General features: G+C 38.3%; 1 protein-coding gene across 4 annotated transcripts in view; it reads right to left on the reverse strand.

Moving 5' to 3' along the window:
• Window positions 1-17,278, reverse strand: part of pcnt (pericentrin) — a 52,767-nt gene extending 35,489 nt beyond the window's left edge. For all 4 annotated transcript variants that reach the window (XM_067459169.1, XM_067459167.1, XM_067459166.1 and 1 more), the window contains exons 1-15: window positions 17,071-17,278; window positions 13,851-14,024; window positions 12,984-13,178; window positions 10,394-10,543; window positions 9,899-9,994; window positions 7,878-9,806; window positions 7,521-7,709; window positions 7,196-7,291; window positions 6,941-7,084; window positions 3,772-4,027; window positions 3,556-3,635; window positions 3,202-3,436; window positions 2,096-2,196; window positions 1,910-2,021; window positions 1,437-1,683 (exon numbers count right to left, since the gene is read on the reverse strand). In XM_067459169.1, the coding sequence (XP_067315270.1) occupies window positions 1,437-1,683; window positions 1,910-2,021; window positions 2,096-2,196; window positions 3,202-3,436; window positions 3,556-3,635; window positions 3,772-4,027; window positions 6,941-7,084; window positions 7,196-7,291; window positions 7,521-7,709; window positions 7,878-9,806; window positions 9,899-9,994; window positions 10,394-10,543; window positions 12,984-13,178; window positions 13,851-14,024; window positions 17,071-17,118 (4,052 nt within the window). In that variant the 5' untranslated portion in view covers window positions 17,119-17,278. The remainder of the gene's footprint in view (window positions 1-1,436; window positions 1,684-1,909; window positions 2,022-2,095; window positions 2,197-3,201; window positions 3,437-3,555; window positions 3,636-3,771; window positions 4,028-6,940; window positions 7,085-7,195; window positions 7,292-7,520; window positions 7,710-7,877; window positions 9,807-9,898; window positions 9,995-10,393; window positions 10,544-12,983; window positions 13,179-13,850; window positions 14,025-17,070) is intronic.

Raw genomic sequence — 17,278 nt, forward strand, 5'->3', positions numbered from 1 at the left:
ATAAAAGGCCAGTATCACTGATACTAATACGGCAACTATGAAACAGATTTTTTTAACATTAAATGATAGACATTCAACATTACAGTGTACAATTGAATGCTACATAAATTTCAACATTAGGCGTAAATTAAAAGTTGTGAAAGTGAACTTGATCAATGAACAATGATTCGGGTCGCCAATGTCACATGATTTCAGCAATTTGACGCGATCCAAACTGCTGAAATCACGTGACATTGGCGACCCGAAAAACTGATCAATTCACACCGTTTTAATCTTTTTGGAAGAACACGGAAGAGAAGACAATGCAGAATAAAGTCATGGTTTTTGATATTTTTGGACCAAAATGTATTTTCGATGCTTCAAGAGACTAATCAACCAACTGATGTCACATATGGACTACTTTGATTATGTTTTTATTCCCTTTCTGGACATGGACAGTAAAGTGGGCATAGACTGCTCTGGGACTAAAATATAAAATATCTTAAACTGTGTTCCGATGATGGACGGAGGTCTTACGGGTGTGGAAAGACATCAGGGTGAGTCATTAATGACATCAATTTTACTTTTGGGTGAACCAACCCTTTAATTAACTCTTTAAAGACTGCTCTTATGAGAATACTCGACACAATTCTGTGTTACTGTTTATTCAAGTGTAAAAAAAACTTCTGCACTGTTTGTGCACGAGAATGGCACGTGTTTTTCTGTGCGTTGTGTGGGTCAGGGTGCATCTGAATCCTCTCCTAGCTTTCTAGGTCTGCATCAGTAGATCGTATACATGAATGTGGCTGACTCCCTAGTGCCCTGAGACTACTGAACTAAGGAGCTGATTGAAACACACCCATGTAGACAGGACATTAACAGGGCACGTTCTCGTCTTGACACGTTTAAACGGTTTAAAAGCATTTAAACGAATAAGAGCGTGATCATATAAATGTAACACTAGCCAAAGGATGATAGAAAAACAGATGCTGTTATTAGCATTAAATATTTGTATAAACTGAAAAAATTAATCACATGCATTAACGCACTCATTTTCACTAATTTAAAATTAAAAATATTTTAAAGTCCCTCATTCTGTACATTTCAAATGAAAACTACAAAAACTAAAAGATAAATTAGAAATGAAGATGAAATATGGCATGTTGGGCAAAAATAGAGTACCAACGTTGGCCTGCATGCCCTAGTTTGGGCACCCCTGCTAATGCATGACTTCCTGGTGTTGTATTACTCCTCATTTGAACATTGCTTAGCACTGAAGTAGCCATGTTTACACTTTAACTCAGGTGATCATACCAGGTGTAAATGGTGCCTATAGTTTCCAAATGTATAATAAAATGTAAGCTTAAGCCAAGATTTCATATTACAGAATTAATATTATAATGTAGTATTGGACATTTTGCATATGTATGACCCCATCCCCAAGATATCAAGCAAACCTTGCATCTCCAGTCTGGAGTACAGATTCCTCCAGGGCTCCCTCTACAAGGCGCAGCTGCAGGAGTGCGATTTCTTCCCGATGACTCTCTTCTGTGACCCGGAGTCTCTGCTCGAAATAGGTGCGGAGGTTTTCCAGCTCAGTCTCATTCAGATCTTTGATTTCCTGCCGTTGCTGAGCGAATTCTTGTTTCAGACGCTCAATGTCATCAACCCGTGAGGAGCGTGCTAACAGTTGCTCTTTCAGCTCTAAAGAGACAAAATTCAAATTCCTTGTAATGCACATCAGCACTGAATAGTTGTAACTTCATCTAAAAACAATCATCAGTTCAGAAAGAAATAAAACCTTTCTGCGTTCTATTATAAAATAATAATAAATTACTAAAAAATAATAAATTAGTAGAATACAGCAGCCTAAGCCCATAGAGATATTCAAAAACAGGAAAACGCCTCAAAGGAAAATAGCCCGGCTTGCCTCCAAGCTCCTGTCTGTTGGTTCTCATGCACTCCAGCTGGGACCAGAGGTTTGAGATCTCCTGTTCTGAACTGGCCTTCAGTTCCTCCCTTTCTGACTGCAGACGGTCAACCTTTCACAAAGATGTTGCCTCAGTACAAAACATTTACATTGCAATTATGTTGCAACAAATGCAAGATATGGTACCTCTTGCATCAGCTCCTTTTCTCTCTGTTCCAAGGCTCTGGCATGTTCCAGTTTCTCCTGCAGTGCTGCCTTGTGACATGTAACCAACTCCTCAACTGCACCTGAAGAGAAAACCATGGGGCATTCTCAGACCTGGAGTAAGTTTAGCTTTGTTCCAAAACATCAAAATACAATGTTGCATTTTCTTCTTGGTTCGTTTCACTTCTAAAGGCAACATTTCAAAGCATGCCAAAATGTGTTTATGCAAGTCACTTTAAAGTACAAATCAAAATCAAAGTCACCACAATCAAACCACTCCAGAGTTTGTTTTCAAATGGTCCGAGACCATCTCGCTCAGGCGATAATCGACCAATTGTGTGCGCAAATAAGAGCAATTGTTGTATTCCTATTTGTCGAAACTAAAATGACAAAACGTGCCAGGTTCTGAAACTAACGCTCTAAGGGTGCATTCACACTTGGTTTGAATTGTGTTCATATTACATTATTTGGTTCCGAACCGAGGTTCACTTGCATCAAAGCAGCAGCTGTTTACCCGGTTGCTTAGTAACGACAGCCAGCGTGAAGGCAGCGAAATGCATAGCGTTGCTCCCGTCACTTTTATATTTGTTTTTGAACCGCTGGTTGTTACCAAAGCTTCTGTGCGTAATGGCATTTGTGCCTATCTGCTGCAAACGTACTGCAAATGCTCTAAAGAACAACAAAGACGAGCAGAAACTAAATCTACAGCTCTCTGCTTGCAGTATGTCAGTGACGCTCGTCAGGTAAATGAGTGAAAAACACACAAAAGACACATTTTTATCAACTCATGTCATTAATAGCGGTTCACTTTCGCAATTTAGTACGATTGCGTTCACATCAGCAGCGAACCGTACTTGAGTTCACATGAAACGAACCCCAGACCACCTCTTTAAGCGGACTTTGGAAGACTGTGTTCACATCATCCAAACGAACTGAACTCTGACGTCAATTGAACCCAGGTGTGCAACAAAAGTGCTAGTGTGTAAGCACCCTAAGTGAGTAAGGTGTGAAACCGCTCTTAAGCCAGGAATGTAAACAGATCACTACCAATATGGCTTAGTTCATACAGTGGTTTAAACGACACTCACGTGCAGCAGCATCTCTATCAGTCAAGGCCTGGTTGAGCTCCTTCTCCAGATTCTTGATGTCTTGATCTCTGGAACGCTGCAGGTCTTCTAGCCTACTCTGCGTCTCAGACAGAGCTGCTTCAGCCTCATTGAGGGCCACCTGGGTCTCTCTCAGTTTATGATGGGCATCATTTAATCGACTCTGGAGTTCGGTTTTTGCCTCTTCTGCCTCCAAAAGCAACTTGGCTTTTAGATCCTGCAGAGAAAAATAAAAATAAAATTGCACTACACAGGCCTATTTCACACTTAATTTTAGGCACACCACAATAATTCAGTGAATCAAGATGTAAGCCCATCAAAAGAGAAAATGTTCACCTGAAGTTCACAGGCCTGCAACTGTTCCACAGTGTTTTTCTCTCCCAAAACTCTCCTCTCCCACTCCCGATTCAGATTATCTATACAGTGAAAGAACATTTACTTACATATACTTTAGCCAGCAAACATACATCCCACTGGATTGTCACAGTATTACAGAAACACTAAAAAGAACAGCAAAATAACTTTCACTGAAACTACAGGCCAATCCATCACCTATCTCTTGTTGGTGCAGCTGCTGGTTTCGTTGCTCCTGCTCTCGGTTCTGCTCCCGAATTCTTTCCAGCTCAAACTGTTGGCGCGTCTGCAGCATGGCGCTCTCTTGTGCCCATTTCTCTCGTAACATAGTCTGCAGCTCGCTGAGGGCGACCTCCTTATCTTTCTGCATGTTTGTTTGAGAAAGCTCCAACTGGGCTGTGTGCAAGTTGGTCAGGCTGAGGCGCAAGGCTTCTAGATCCATGTTGTGCTGGCTCTGATTAAATCAACCAACATTTTAGCTGACGAGTGGAATTGAGGGTATGAATATGTTTAGAATAGCACACTGCTGTACTGCAATTAAGAATTGATTACACATAGGCAGCTGTTGAATTCCTATGCTCATGCTGCTAAAGAGCTGTAGACAGCTGGCCGAGAAATAGGCATTTACATTTTTTTTTATCATGTTTACATGGAATGCATTATGCCGTTACTTAAATTAGTCTTTCATTTCATATACCATTAAAGGGGATTTTATATATTTGGGTGTGTGGAAATATATCTATTTTATATAAGTGCTATAATCGGATCCCCGGTGCATCTACCAACCCAGAAAAACATGAAAGGGCAAGCCAGTAACATTGTTTTGGTAAAGCAGAGTTCACACTGCCTGATTTTAGCCCGGATTTTGACTCGCCAACAGGTTTTGCGAAATTGCAGACAAACGCCTGAGATCATAGGCAAATCGGTGCTCATGATGTGAATGTGAATGATCAAAGAATTGATCAGAAAGAATCGCCGACAGGTTGCCGACGCCCGCAAAATATTTGGCATGCTAAATATCTGGACCTGTCGGCGATTCAAACTCCTGCTGTGTGAAATGTGTTCTGACTGAAAATCACATCGGCAATGACCGACAGCCAATGAGAGTGAGAGATACAGGGCAGAGGAAGGTTCAAGAAGGCTGTGTCTCATTTCGGAAGGCTGCGTCCTCCGGAGTCGCATTTGAAGGCTGCATACGGCAGAAGGCTGTCTCATTTCAAAAAAGGGAGTAGGACGCTCCAAAAGCAACCTTCGAATGCACCCTTCTTTCACAGGAATTTGGAGAGTGCATGTGGTGTAGCCGTCGCTGCTGCAGATAACCCACAATTCTATGCATCGCCGTTAACACCCGTCTTTTTTTTTTATATTATATGAAAAAAAAACGCACCACCTCCCGATATACACGCAAGCGTTGGTGTGGTGTTTATATGTCATTAGTCTTAAGCTTGTTTTTGTTTTTTAAGCTGTATTACCTGAAACAGATAGTTGTGGTAAACATGATTACGACTGTTTAGTGCTTTTTAAACTTTTAGAATTGCTATCAAGACAAGAAACATTTCATAGGCATTTTCAAGTTATGAATAAGTTTCATTCATATAACTGGCATTAGAGCGCAACGAGGCTAAACGTGTTGGCATAGCAACATGGTACTTCCTGCCTGTGTGTCCTACAAAGTATGTCTCGTTTAATTCTGATTGAGGACACTCCGTATTCTGCATCCTTCATAGTACGTGTCCTCCGGAGGACGCAGTCTTCGAAATTTAACGAAATGAGAGACAGCTGGAGTTAGACTAGATACCAGCACAACAGAGTGTGGCGCGGGACATTTGATTGGTGAATGCGGGTGGCAAGATATTATTGTGTGCGGGTTGCGGGAAAACAACATTATTTGCAGGACTCCCGCAAAGTAGAAATATCTAACAAAATAAAATAACTAGAAACAAATAAATGATTTACAGGCTCATGGTCAGAAACTAACTCTAGCGTGGTTTATAGGAATGGAACAGCCAAGCCTACCACACAGTGCCAAAATGTCTGCACCGCATGACTCCGGTGAATATTGGAGACACTTAGTGCTACAGATATTAGAAAGTTATTTAAGAAAGGAACATGCAAAACTACTGGTCTATTTTGTTATTGAGGAATAGCCTAAGGATTTTTTTTGTTTGTTTGCTTAATGTTTGAAGGAATTGCTAAAAGCAAAGAATTAGGCAATAGGCTACTTTTCCTTTGAACATAAAAAAAAAAAAGATATCCAGGTTTATTACATAATTTATTAGACTATACTATATAGCCTATTATAGGTATATATATTTTACTGTATTTCTGTTCTAAGTTACTTATTCGTGTTCATCCATTTAATTAAACGCAAATAAAGCGAAACATTTGTTTATTTTCCTTTTTTTTTAATGTATAGCTATTCAACAAGGGAGCAAGTGAAAAAATAATTTGCAATGAATATGCTATTTAAAAAAAAAATACTTATACATTTACCCGTGGGATTTTGCGGGCGGGAGTGGGACAAAACTTGATTGTTTACAGGCGGGAGCGGGCGAAAATAATATACATTTCTGCGGGAGGGGGCCAAAATCTTGCGGGGGAAAAAAAATCTGTCCCGCACAGGTCTCTATTATAGACCAGAATATTAGTATTTTAATAGATTTATTTACAATTTTATCAAACAGAAACAAAGCCCAAACATTTGCAAGCCCAAAATTGGCTGCAAAATTATTTATTTACCTCAAACACAATCCTTGTGCCCTCTGTTTCTCCAACAAATTCCTCCTCCATATTAATCGTTATTTAGTTTTTTTGCGCACAAAAACTATTCTCGTCACGTCATAATGATTGTAGAATCACTGTAGTGAGATGGGCTTTGTGACGACATCTTTAGTGCCTTTTTTGGGTCTTGAGAGAGGAAATTGCATTGGTGTCAATGAAGGCCTGTCTGAGCAATCATATTTCAACAAAGATATCTTCATTTGTGTTTCGAAGATGAGGTTTTACGGGTGTCGAATGACATTAAGGTAAGCAATTAATGACGGAATTTTCATTTTTGGGTGAACTAACCCTTTAATGTATTTTACAATATACATTTATTCCTGTGATGGCAAATCTTCAGTGTCACATGATCCTAACATGCTGATTTGTTTCTAAAAAAATAAATAAAAAATTCAACAAACTGCTGCTTAATTTGTGGAAACCATATTTAAAAGTCTATTTAACATCACTTGATCAGTGCTGAATAAAAGCATTTTTCATTATTTTTTTTCTGACCCTTATTGACCTCAGACTTTTGAACAATTTGCAGCATTATATTCCAAAATAGCCCCAGAGATTTCAAAATCAAATGAGATCAAAAAGGTACTTGTGTTTGGAGTAGCTCAGCCTGGTGTGCAGCCTCCAGCCCGTCTTGAAGCTCTCTGACAAGCTCATCTTTAAGTCTGCCAATTTCCTCACTCTGTTGGGCTGCCAGCTGAGTCAACTCCCTCTCATGCTCCCGTTCATAGACCTAGTACAGCAGAGTTGACACAGACATATGTACATGCCTCAAGGGATAGATATTGTATTAAGGGTGAAATACACTTGGCTAGAATAAAATAAAAATAGTAAGTGGTTTAACCTGCTTGATCAAGCTGATCTGTCTTTTCTGCTCATCTTCCAGATGAGCACTTTGCTCAGAAAGTTCCCGCTCAAATCGAACATTCAAGTATTTAACCTGGAGGTAGGTAGAAACATAAGAGATCAATGGGTAGGAATGCACATTCACTCTTATCGTTATATTTTTAAATGCAACACAAATTGAAACAATTGCAGGCATTTTTCATTGCAGGTTAATAATAAAAAAGGTTTAAAGGGGGCATGGCAAAGGTTTAATAACCACTGCTTTTTTTTTTTTAAAGGACATTCTCCCTTAGTTACTGTGACTGTCACAACCTTCACCTCACCTCTTTCTGGTGTTTCTCTTCTAAGATTCTCTGCTGCTCCTCATGTTGTTTATGGCTTTCCTCTAGATCCTGTTTGACTGCATTGAGCTCTTTCAAAAAGGCACTCTCCTTTTCCATGTATTCCTCTTCTGCCTTCTCTTTTGCTTCCCTTACATCCTTGAGCTCTGCATCCTTTGATTCAAGCTGGTGCTAAAGATAAAGGTACGAGTTACTTGGAGGATCACATTAATGTCAAATAAATAATATATTCCAGGTTTTCCACATTCTGAAAAAACAAAATGGCACATGTATGCATTTGTCTCTTATTAATCAACTTTCAATTAACAACAGATGTTGATGCTGAGATAAGATTCAAACCTCAAAGTTCTTCAGTTCTGATTCTAGAACCTTCTCCATACTCTTTGCTTGGTCCTCCAAAACTTTGAGGCGTCTTTCTAGGGCAGCTTTCTCTTCTTCCATGTTGGTGAGGTTCTTTTTAAGGCACACTAGTTTAGACTCAAGATCTGTCTTTTCTTCCTCCAAGTCCTGCAACCGTCCAGATTTCTGCTCTACTTCAGCTTTGAGCTGCTGAAGCTCTCTATTGGCTTGATCCAGCTGTAATGTTCTTTGACCAAGGAGCACAGAAGTAGCTTGGTGTTTTTCCCTTTGTTGCTCTAGCTGAAATTGAAATTCATCTCTCTGAGCTTGCAAAGAGGAAAACTCACTACTTACGGAGTCGCCTGTTGCTTTCTGCTCATTGACATCCTTTACTAGCTGCTCCTTAAGTTTGAGCTGTAGCACCAATTGCTCCTTTTCTTCCCTTAGTTCCTTTATCAACTCCTCTGTAGACAAAGGGATTGAGGTCTTATTGGAGTCGGAGTTGTCGGATATTATCCTTTCATTGTTTTGAACCTGCAAGTCACTCAGTATGTTCTTCAGGTTGTCTTCATTCATTTTCTGGCTGAGTACTTCCTCGTATTTAATTCTCTTTTCACGTTCCATATCCAGCTCCCACTTAGCTTCCTCAAGCTCCTGTGAAGCTTTGCTCCAACGCTCCCGTGCCTCCTCAACCTCTTTCGCAGATTGCTGAACCTCTTCTTGAAGAACCTCAAGCTGCCGTTCTCGAACCTCCAACTGCTCTGACAGGTCTTGGCACTGCTGGATCAGAAGCTCTTTAGCCAAGTCCACACTGCCTGCACTCTCGTTTAGCTCTTCAATGGCTGAGGTTGAGTTTTGGCACTGGGCATCAGTGAAGGACATTTCATCATGTTGGTGCACATCAATGCTAGTAACTACAGAAAGAGATGTAACATTGTTAGGGTAATCTGAAGCATGAAATATGAGCTCACTGTCTAGCTCAAACCTGGATGTCTCAGAGTGCTCAATCAGGCTACGTTCCTCCAGACTCCCTTCGAGTAATGAACTTTCTTCAGGCCCTTCGGAAGCCAAGTATCGCTCCATTAGAACATCCTGGAACCCCCCTACAGAGACATCAAAACTATAGTTGTCTCTGACAGCACACTCAATGGCTGTCTCCTCATTGTAGTGCTTTTTGGAGAGTATGTTCCAGGGTACATCTGCACCATTGTCTTTGGAAATGCTATGATTAGAATCAGAATGTTGGCTTTGGGCCCGTTTCAAAAGCTCCTTGATTCTATGGATCTCATCAGAGTGCTTCTCAGTCAGGCGCCTAAGGGCAGCCTCGTGAGCTTCGGTAAGCTGTGCTACATTCAACTCCCTTTCCTCTTCCAGAGTCTGAAGCCTAAGTTCATAATTGGAAACAGCAGCTTCATATTTGGAACGTATATGGTGCCCTGTCTCTTCCTCTTCATGAACACGATTTTGAAGCTCCTTGACAAGGTTATCTAATCTGGCCATTTCTTGGTTCAGGTCTTCTTTCTCAGCTTTATAATACTGGGCTTCCTGTGCTTGTGTTTCAGCAAACGCCGCCAGACGAGCTTCCATCTGACTCTTCTCATTTTCCAGACTCTGTAACCTCTTTTGAAATGCTTCTACTTGTTCTTGAGCTTGCTGGTTGTTCCTACGCTCTTCCTCTAACTCAGCTCTAAGACTTTGTAGTAAAGCTTCAGAGTTTGAATCAGGACTGTTATCTGGGATCACAGGGCTCATACTGGATAAATCTAAACCACAGTGTTGGTCAAGCCTTAGATCTGTTTGATCAGCACTTCTATGGGTAAACGCGTGTTGAAGCTGAGAGAGGGAGTTCTCCATTACACACAATTTCTGTTGCAGGTCTGTGATCTCGGCTTCTTTTTGGGCCAAGAGACACTGTTGCTCCTTAGTCAGCTACAAAACAAATGAAACGTGTTACTAATAGAAACCAGCATATTTTGCTTCATTGACAAGCTTACCAGTTAAAAAGATACAAGTGGCCTGACCTGCTGTGACTCCTCCAAATGTACATGCAGCTGATTCTGAGCAGCCTGGGTCAGATCCACACACCCTTGACTTTTGCTACGTAGGTATTCTTTAGCCTGCGAAGAGTATTACATTTCATTTGTTCAGACTCCTACACTGTTGTGTTTTATTATGAAAAACAAAAAGCTAATTTGTTGCACAATGGGGACTAGCAACTTATGGGTTTTGTTAGTTTAGCCGTTAAGGAGACAAAACAGTCATATTAGACCTTCCATATTCAGGGGATTAGATGTATTGTCAGTAGAAGTCACCACTAGTGATAATTGTTCATGCCAAAGAGAAACTAGCATGTCTCTATTTGGTACTTTGAAACCCCAAAAGTACACATTTTAGGCTTAAAAGTCTTTCAAATCACTTATAAAAGAAGTCATTTAATCAGGTGTATTTGAATGACTCCGTGTTAGGGACTCTAGGATTAAAATATACTAATGGATGTTTTTTTTAATGAACTTTACCTGCTGTAGTTGCTGCTGTAGCGCCTGAATCTGACCCGTGAGCTGCTGTGCCTCTAATTGCACCTGGTCTCTGCTCTGCAGCGCCACCTGCAGGTTCTTACTAAGCTGTGCTATGATCTCATTCCGTTTCTCTACTGCAGCCTGTAATTGCTGTGTGAAGAATCAAGCAATTTCAACAGCATTAATTCAAGTTTCTGTATATATTTGTACTTTATTTCCAAATTGGACTCAAGCAAGCAATGAGTTCCATTTTACAGAATAAGCACCTGTATATTCTTCCTAGCACCTAGGAAGAATATACAGCAAGTACAAACAATGAAGAAATCAAACCATGACTGCAATGACCATGTGAAATGTGGATAAGTTTAACCTCATTCGTGAAATCAAATGGGTTCTTTCCCTTTACACCATCAGAAATGAAAACAAACACTACGCTCCAGAAAGCAGTACTCTGCCTCCATCTTGCTGTTTACAACCATAACCATGAATTAATTCAGTAAAACAGACAGATATAACCCAGTTTGGAAGACTTTTTTTCTATTTCAGTATAGTGGCTGTAGGGAGCTATTCAACACCTGAGAAAAGAGCGTTAGTCATGATGGTCCTCACACAGGTAGGAAAAATTCTCTCCTACAAAAATTGCCAAGTAAACAAATGAACACTGCAGAATAAATAAAATCATATATATATATATATATATATATATATATATATATATATATATATATATATATATATATATATATATATATATATATATATATATATATATATATATATACACACACATACATACACACACACAAACACACATATATATATATATATATATATATATATATATATATATATATATATATATATATATATATATATATATACACACACACACATACATACATATGTTTAGCTACTGATCTAATGGATAGGAAAAGCACTAAACATTAGTTATCAAAAATATCAATATTTCGACACTAGAATTATCTTAAACTATTTCAAGACTAATTTTTGCACAGTATCGGCACACCGATACCAGCTGCACACTCGTGCTCTATTCTCTCCGACGGCAAAACTGTCATATCTGCCTCATCTCACTCCCTTGTCTCATTCACTCCAGTTGAATGCGTTGTTACAAGGCCTGGATTTCGCTGCGGGGTTGCAGGTATTGAGCTAAATTTTATAATTCCAGCAGGTTTAATTTTAATTGTAGCATTAATCTGCATTTAAATCAAATATAAAATAACACTGAATGGTCTTTATTGTAAAAATGTATTAATTTATGTACCATTTCTTATGTACCATTCTACTGTTAGACTCACCTGAAATATTCAAAGCCATGTTTTTCATTTGTCTCTTTATTCTATTTTATTTATTACTTATACTGTTTTGTTTATCTGCTCTAATTTTATTACCAACTATTTATTAGTAAATAGCGTTTTAAATAAAGCCTCACTGTATTGTGTGAAAGCTATTGCAACAAAATTATCCAAATGATCCAAAAAAGGGGGAAAAAAGAGAAATTATCTAAATGGCAGTTTTGCCCATGGTATCAAAAATCTATTTATTTTTTTTAAATCAAAGTTAGAAATGTCATTATCGTGACAACTACTACACATGCATAAAAGCATGAGAAAACATAACTTCAGGGGCCTGTACTATGATGGTGGTTTAACAAACTCAGGGTTACAGGATTAGTTCTGAGTTGACAAAACCAAATCAATCTATTCAGGCTTTGTTGGTCCCATAATGCTGATCATCAGCTTGCTCTGTCAACTCAGGATTTGATCCTGAGTTCAGGAGTTTAGCTATGACATCAGCAGTGAACAGCCAATCACACGCGAATCAGCGTGAGATCAGCGAAACTTTAATTTCTCTCTTCTGCAGATTATTAGGCCTACATGATTGAAAAATATTAAGAATTTTACTCAGTAAGAAGAAAAGAGCTGTCTATGAATGAGGACAACTTAAAGAAACAATATTATATGTCAATGCAAGTAAAAGTTATGAAAGAAAATTGAACATTTAAGCTCAGTAAGCTTCTTTTTTTAATAACTTTATTTATTGATTTTAAACTTATTTGTATGGCTTTATGTAGGCTATTTACAGTATATTAATTTTAACAAAGTGCCTATTAATGATTGATTAACTAAAATGATAAATGTGTAATTGATTAAGGGTATAATAATTACATAATTATATCTAAATGCTTCAAAATTATTATTTTTATAAATAAGCATCGCAAAAAAGCCAGACACTTTAGTCTTTAAAAACCATTTGCTATGTAGTGACCTTTAATTTGGAGCAGAAACAGGGGGAGTGACTTTATTGCATCAGAGGTGTGTAACTTTACTCACAGCTGATTGGTCCAATTTCAGTTCTCTCTAATCCAGAACAAAACCTGCCCTGGAGCAGGTTAGCCGTGGAGCGTAAGTTACTATGGAGATGAACACAGCTAAAAGCCAAAACACTTTAATGGTACCTAAAACCCAGGATTGGCACAAACTAAGCTTAAACAAATCTGGCTAGCCAGCTAAACCGGCTTCATGGTACAGGCCCCTGGTGTACAAGACCATCAGGGTTAAATGTTTACCTTCAGTTGTTCATTGCCAGTGTGTGGAACTATAATCATTTCTGCAAGTTCGCCCTCTGCCTGACAGGGCAACTCTGACTCTGCCAGAGACCCAGAAGAGGAGCTCTGTTCCTCGGCATTGGTGTCACTTTCCTCTCTGCTGAACTGATGGACATCTGGAACACTGCTCTCCGTGCCGCCAGGTCTGAATGACGCCTAAATGTTCAGACAAACATGCATATTTTCCAGTTTGTGTTACCATGACTACATTCCCCCCAGCCATGTTATGCTAACTGACCTATTTTTTGTCAGATGGGGAGGGAGAACAAATATACATTCTATAGCCTCTATAGAATTTGCCTACGCTTGAGCAATTTGCACACGTTTAATGTGACATGTTAAATTAATGCCTTAAATGACATGAAACAACTGACCAGTAAAGGCTTTACATTAATATTTCCATGCAGAATAGACATTACATTTAATGAAATGAAAGAAATCAACCGACCCATTTCTTAAAGGGATCATACATAATTTAGTAAAATTGTGCACCATATTTTCTACAACCCCAATTTTCTACGATTTTCTACAATCGTTTTTTTAAAGACAAGGAATCTTGTTAAAAACATAATTCAGCTGCTGACATTTCTGACATTCAAAAACATGACAAGTATTTTGATCTGGAATTATTGTTTATCTGAAATTTGATATTGCTTTCTCCTGACTGCATCACTGTGACTGATGTGTAGATGCTTCTGACTGCTGTCAAAGTCACAAAAGTGTTTTTGCTTTGTGCTCATATACAGTAACTATCAAATCATTTTTCAGCTCTAACAAAGAAACAGGACAGTTTTGACCATTTAAAAAACAATTAAACTAAAAGCAAACCTCTGAGTATTCCTTGCTGATCTCTCCATGACACTCGTCTGTCTGTGGTCCTTCTAGGTGGCGCTCTTGCACAGAGCGGTCATTCGTCTTGACATTCGGGCCCTTCCTCTTCGTCGTCTTTTTCTGCGAGCTCGAACTGTCGCTTTTCGCCCGGCGCTGTCTAAAGTAAGCAAGCTGCGCCAGAGGTTGAGGGACAGGTAGAGGGAAACGTACATCAGGATGAGATAGCAAGAACACAGAACCAGCATTTTGCTTTGCTTTAAATACGAGCCATGTCAAAGGTCAAATCTCGTGACTCCTGTATGACTAATGTCTCATAATTAGACCAAACAAAATAAGGCATATTCATCTTAAGGGATGGTTTAGTCCATAATGTGAAAGACAACAGCAAAAAAAAACAAAAAAAAACAATCAGGTTTAAAAAAATATATATATCCAAATAGAGGTTTCTTATGGCAGGAAAAATGATGGGTTCTTCATCTTCTAAAAAACATCAACCTCTTCCTTTTTTGTAGAATCTCTGATCCTCAAGCATAAAAACGTGGTGACGCCTGAAATGCACACAAATCTGCGAGACGTTTCTCACAGCTGCTATAAGAAGCTTAGTCCAGATTAAAGCAAGCTGAAATGAGCCCTGCTGGACCAAATATTACAATTGTGCTTCTATGAACAAACATCAGCATAACCCCCAAGGCTGTTAAACTACAGTCACATGACAGCAATCCATCAACCAAACATAATGCTTTATGAATCCTGGGCAGGTCTGCAACTATGAGAACCAAGACTGCCAAGTGACGAGATGTTCTCTGCAGAACCCATTGAGAACCAAATGAAAAAGGAAAAGGAATAGGAGGAGCAAATACACGCAAGCCATTCACATTACCGTACATACTGTGACCTAACTTGGAACTACCCTCTCTGGACTAAACCTCTAACCCAGATGAAAATATGAATACAACTGGAAAAAAAAGAAGAAAAACAATTCACAAGAGCAAGGTATTCCGCTGGATTATGTTTGAACTGCTTTCATAAACATGTAATCAGTTTGTGTTTCGCCCACTGAATGTCATATCACATAAAATGTTGATATGAAGCCTGGGGGATGACAAGCCACAAACAGTTTCTGGAAGAGTGGTTTACATGCAATATTCAGGCCACTCTCTATAACCTACACATCTGAAATAATATCTAAAATTAAATATAAAAATATATTAAATGGACCAGACAAAAGTCTGTTGTTTTCAACAAAAGGTCCAATAATTAAATTTTAGTGCCATAAACTGGCTTTTTTTAATACTCTTGTCTGAGGTCAATTTATGTCGTTCGCATGTTTTTTTTTTTACATTCAAAAACATCATAACTGATGGTCCCTTATAAGATTTTTTTTTTTTTTAGTTAAATGGTATCAATTTGGTGCACTGAGTTCAATTTTAAGAGCTCCAAGTTCCAACCCATGCCCACTTTGTCGAGTGTACAAATTGAACAGATTAAAAAAAAAGTATTTTACAGCATCTCAGCATACATATACATTCACAGGCACACTGGCTTTGTAGGAAGCTAAACATCTAAAATAATAATAAAGTATATTATTTCTCTCTCCGTTATACGGAAATCACAATACTTTTGTCCTAATTTGTTCACTTACAAGTAGGGATGCTCACAATTAACTGGCTGAATGTTAACCAACAGTAAGAATTAATACTAGCAGTTAAACAGTTTTTAACAAACACTATGGCAACCAGCAAGCCACTCTAAAACAGGTTAATCTTTGAGCTAAATGAATCTACAAATCACACAAAAGTACACATCCCATAATCAACTGTTGTTACAACTGGCTAAAGTTACAAATTAAATTCAAAGCTTAACAGTATGGAGCCAATGACCCAAAGCCAATGCAAGAAAGATTCAGGCCAGATGATGTGCTTGACAATGCAGAACTCACTTCTGATAGGGCATCTGATCTTACATAGATTATAAATGTGTAAACTTATACATCAACCAACAAATAATTTCCATTTCATGCGTTCAATTTTGTTATATAGCTGGATGACACAGAAAAGGATTTGATGAAATTGCTTGATCGTTTGGAAGTTAGAATGAGTTGAATTGTATACTGGTTTGTCTATAGTATAGAAAAACCAGTAAGGTTTCACATCCTTTTTTTTTTTTTTACAATAAATAATGAAAAATACAAGCTCTTGTCTTTTGTGACTAAAATGTAGTCTCAAATTATGATATTTGAGAATTCCATCATTACTTAAGTTTCTCAGCCTCATGCCACAAAAACAGTAATTACTTTAAGTGGAACACAAAGCGAGGACTTTTCCCCAAACAATGAAAGTAAAATTTTGTACGTTTCAAAATACGACAAAAGATGACAATTTCACTTTTGAGAGTCCTTAAATGACAGTCCTTAAATCCGGTGTTAATATTTTAATCGTGTGGTGCCTCCTACAGGTCTTTTTATAAATAACAGGTTGAATGTCTCAATTATTCTGTGGATTGAATAACCATACAAAAGTCAGAAAGTATTCGGTCATTCAGCCAATGTCGTGTTATTCACATCATTTGAATCGTTTGACCTTTAAAAGCTAATGAAAACATCGGTCACTTCATCTCGGTTTCCCTCTCAATGCGGATAAAATGCAGTTCCCATAAACTGCCTAGAGACATATCTGTATCAGTTTCCTTTCCTATTCAAAGGGGGGGACTTTATTTGCAACGTGAAACACACCATAAGCAAACAAAGTTTCCGCTATAAAACTCGTATTCTACCCCAAATTTAAACTCCAAATAAATATCCAAATGTATATAAGGTTTTAAACATAAAAAACACTAATAAAGTAAAAGGGCGAAAATCTTCCAGCTAAGGAATATTGTTTAGAATTTGAAAGCCATTGCAAATAAACGAGTTATACTTTGAGTTTATCACTATATTTTTTTTTTACTAAAATAACCAGCACAATGAGTCGTGAGACAGACTTTGCTGACAAACAGATTCGGGCTAACAAGTTTTATAATAAGCCATTGTGCACCAAGAACAATATGAGCGACTGTGATGTCTATGCCTGGTCGAAATAGAAGTGGATCTCAGATGAAAGCGGAAAACACTCAATTTAATGTAATAACTTATGTAATTATTGATATAAACAATATCAAAGGAGTATTCAAATTCAAAACAAGCCTGTGTAAAGTTACTGCTGTTAGCGCTTAACGTTACCTTTGCTCGCCCGGCCTCTAATTTTCTCTGCCTTTCATCCTGATCCATCTCCTGGATCAAGGAGTTTCATGGGAATGAAGGAAACACTCAAGTGGGCGCCAAGCAGATTAAAACTGCGTTTCTGTAAAACTCCCCAAACAAATTTCTCGCAATGTTTTGCGAGTTGAGAGATTTTCCTAAGGAGTAACTGTCAGTGTAATTTTCAACA

The sequence above is a fragment of the Pseudorasbora parva genome, chromosome 12 (genome assembly GCF_024679245.1).
Source record: "Pseudorasbora parva isolate DD20220531a chromosome 12, ASM2467924v1, whole genome shotgun sequence".
Classification (NCBI taxonomy): Eukaryota; Metazoa; Chordata; class Actinopteri; order Cypriniformes; family Gobionidae; genus Pseudorasbora; species Pseudorasbora parva.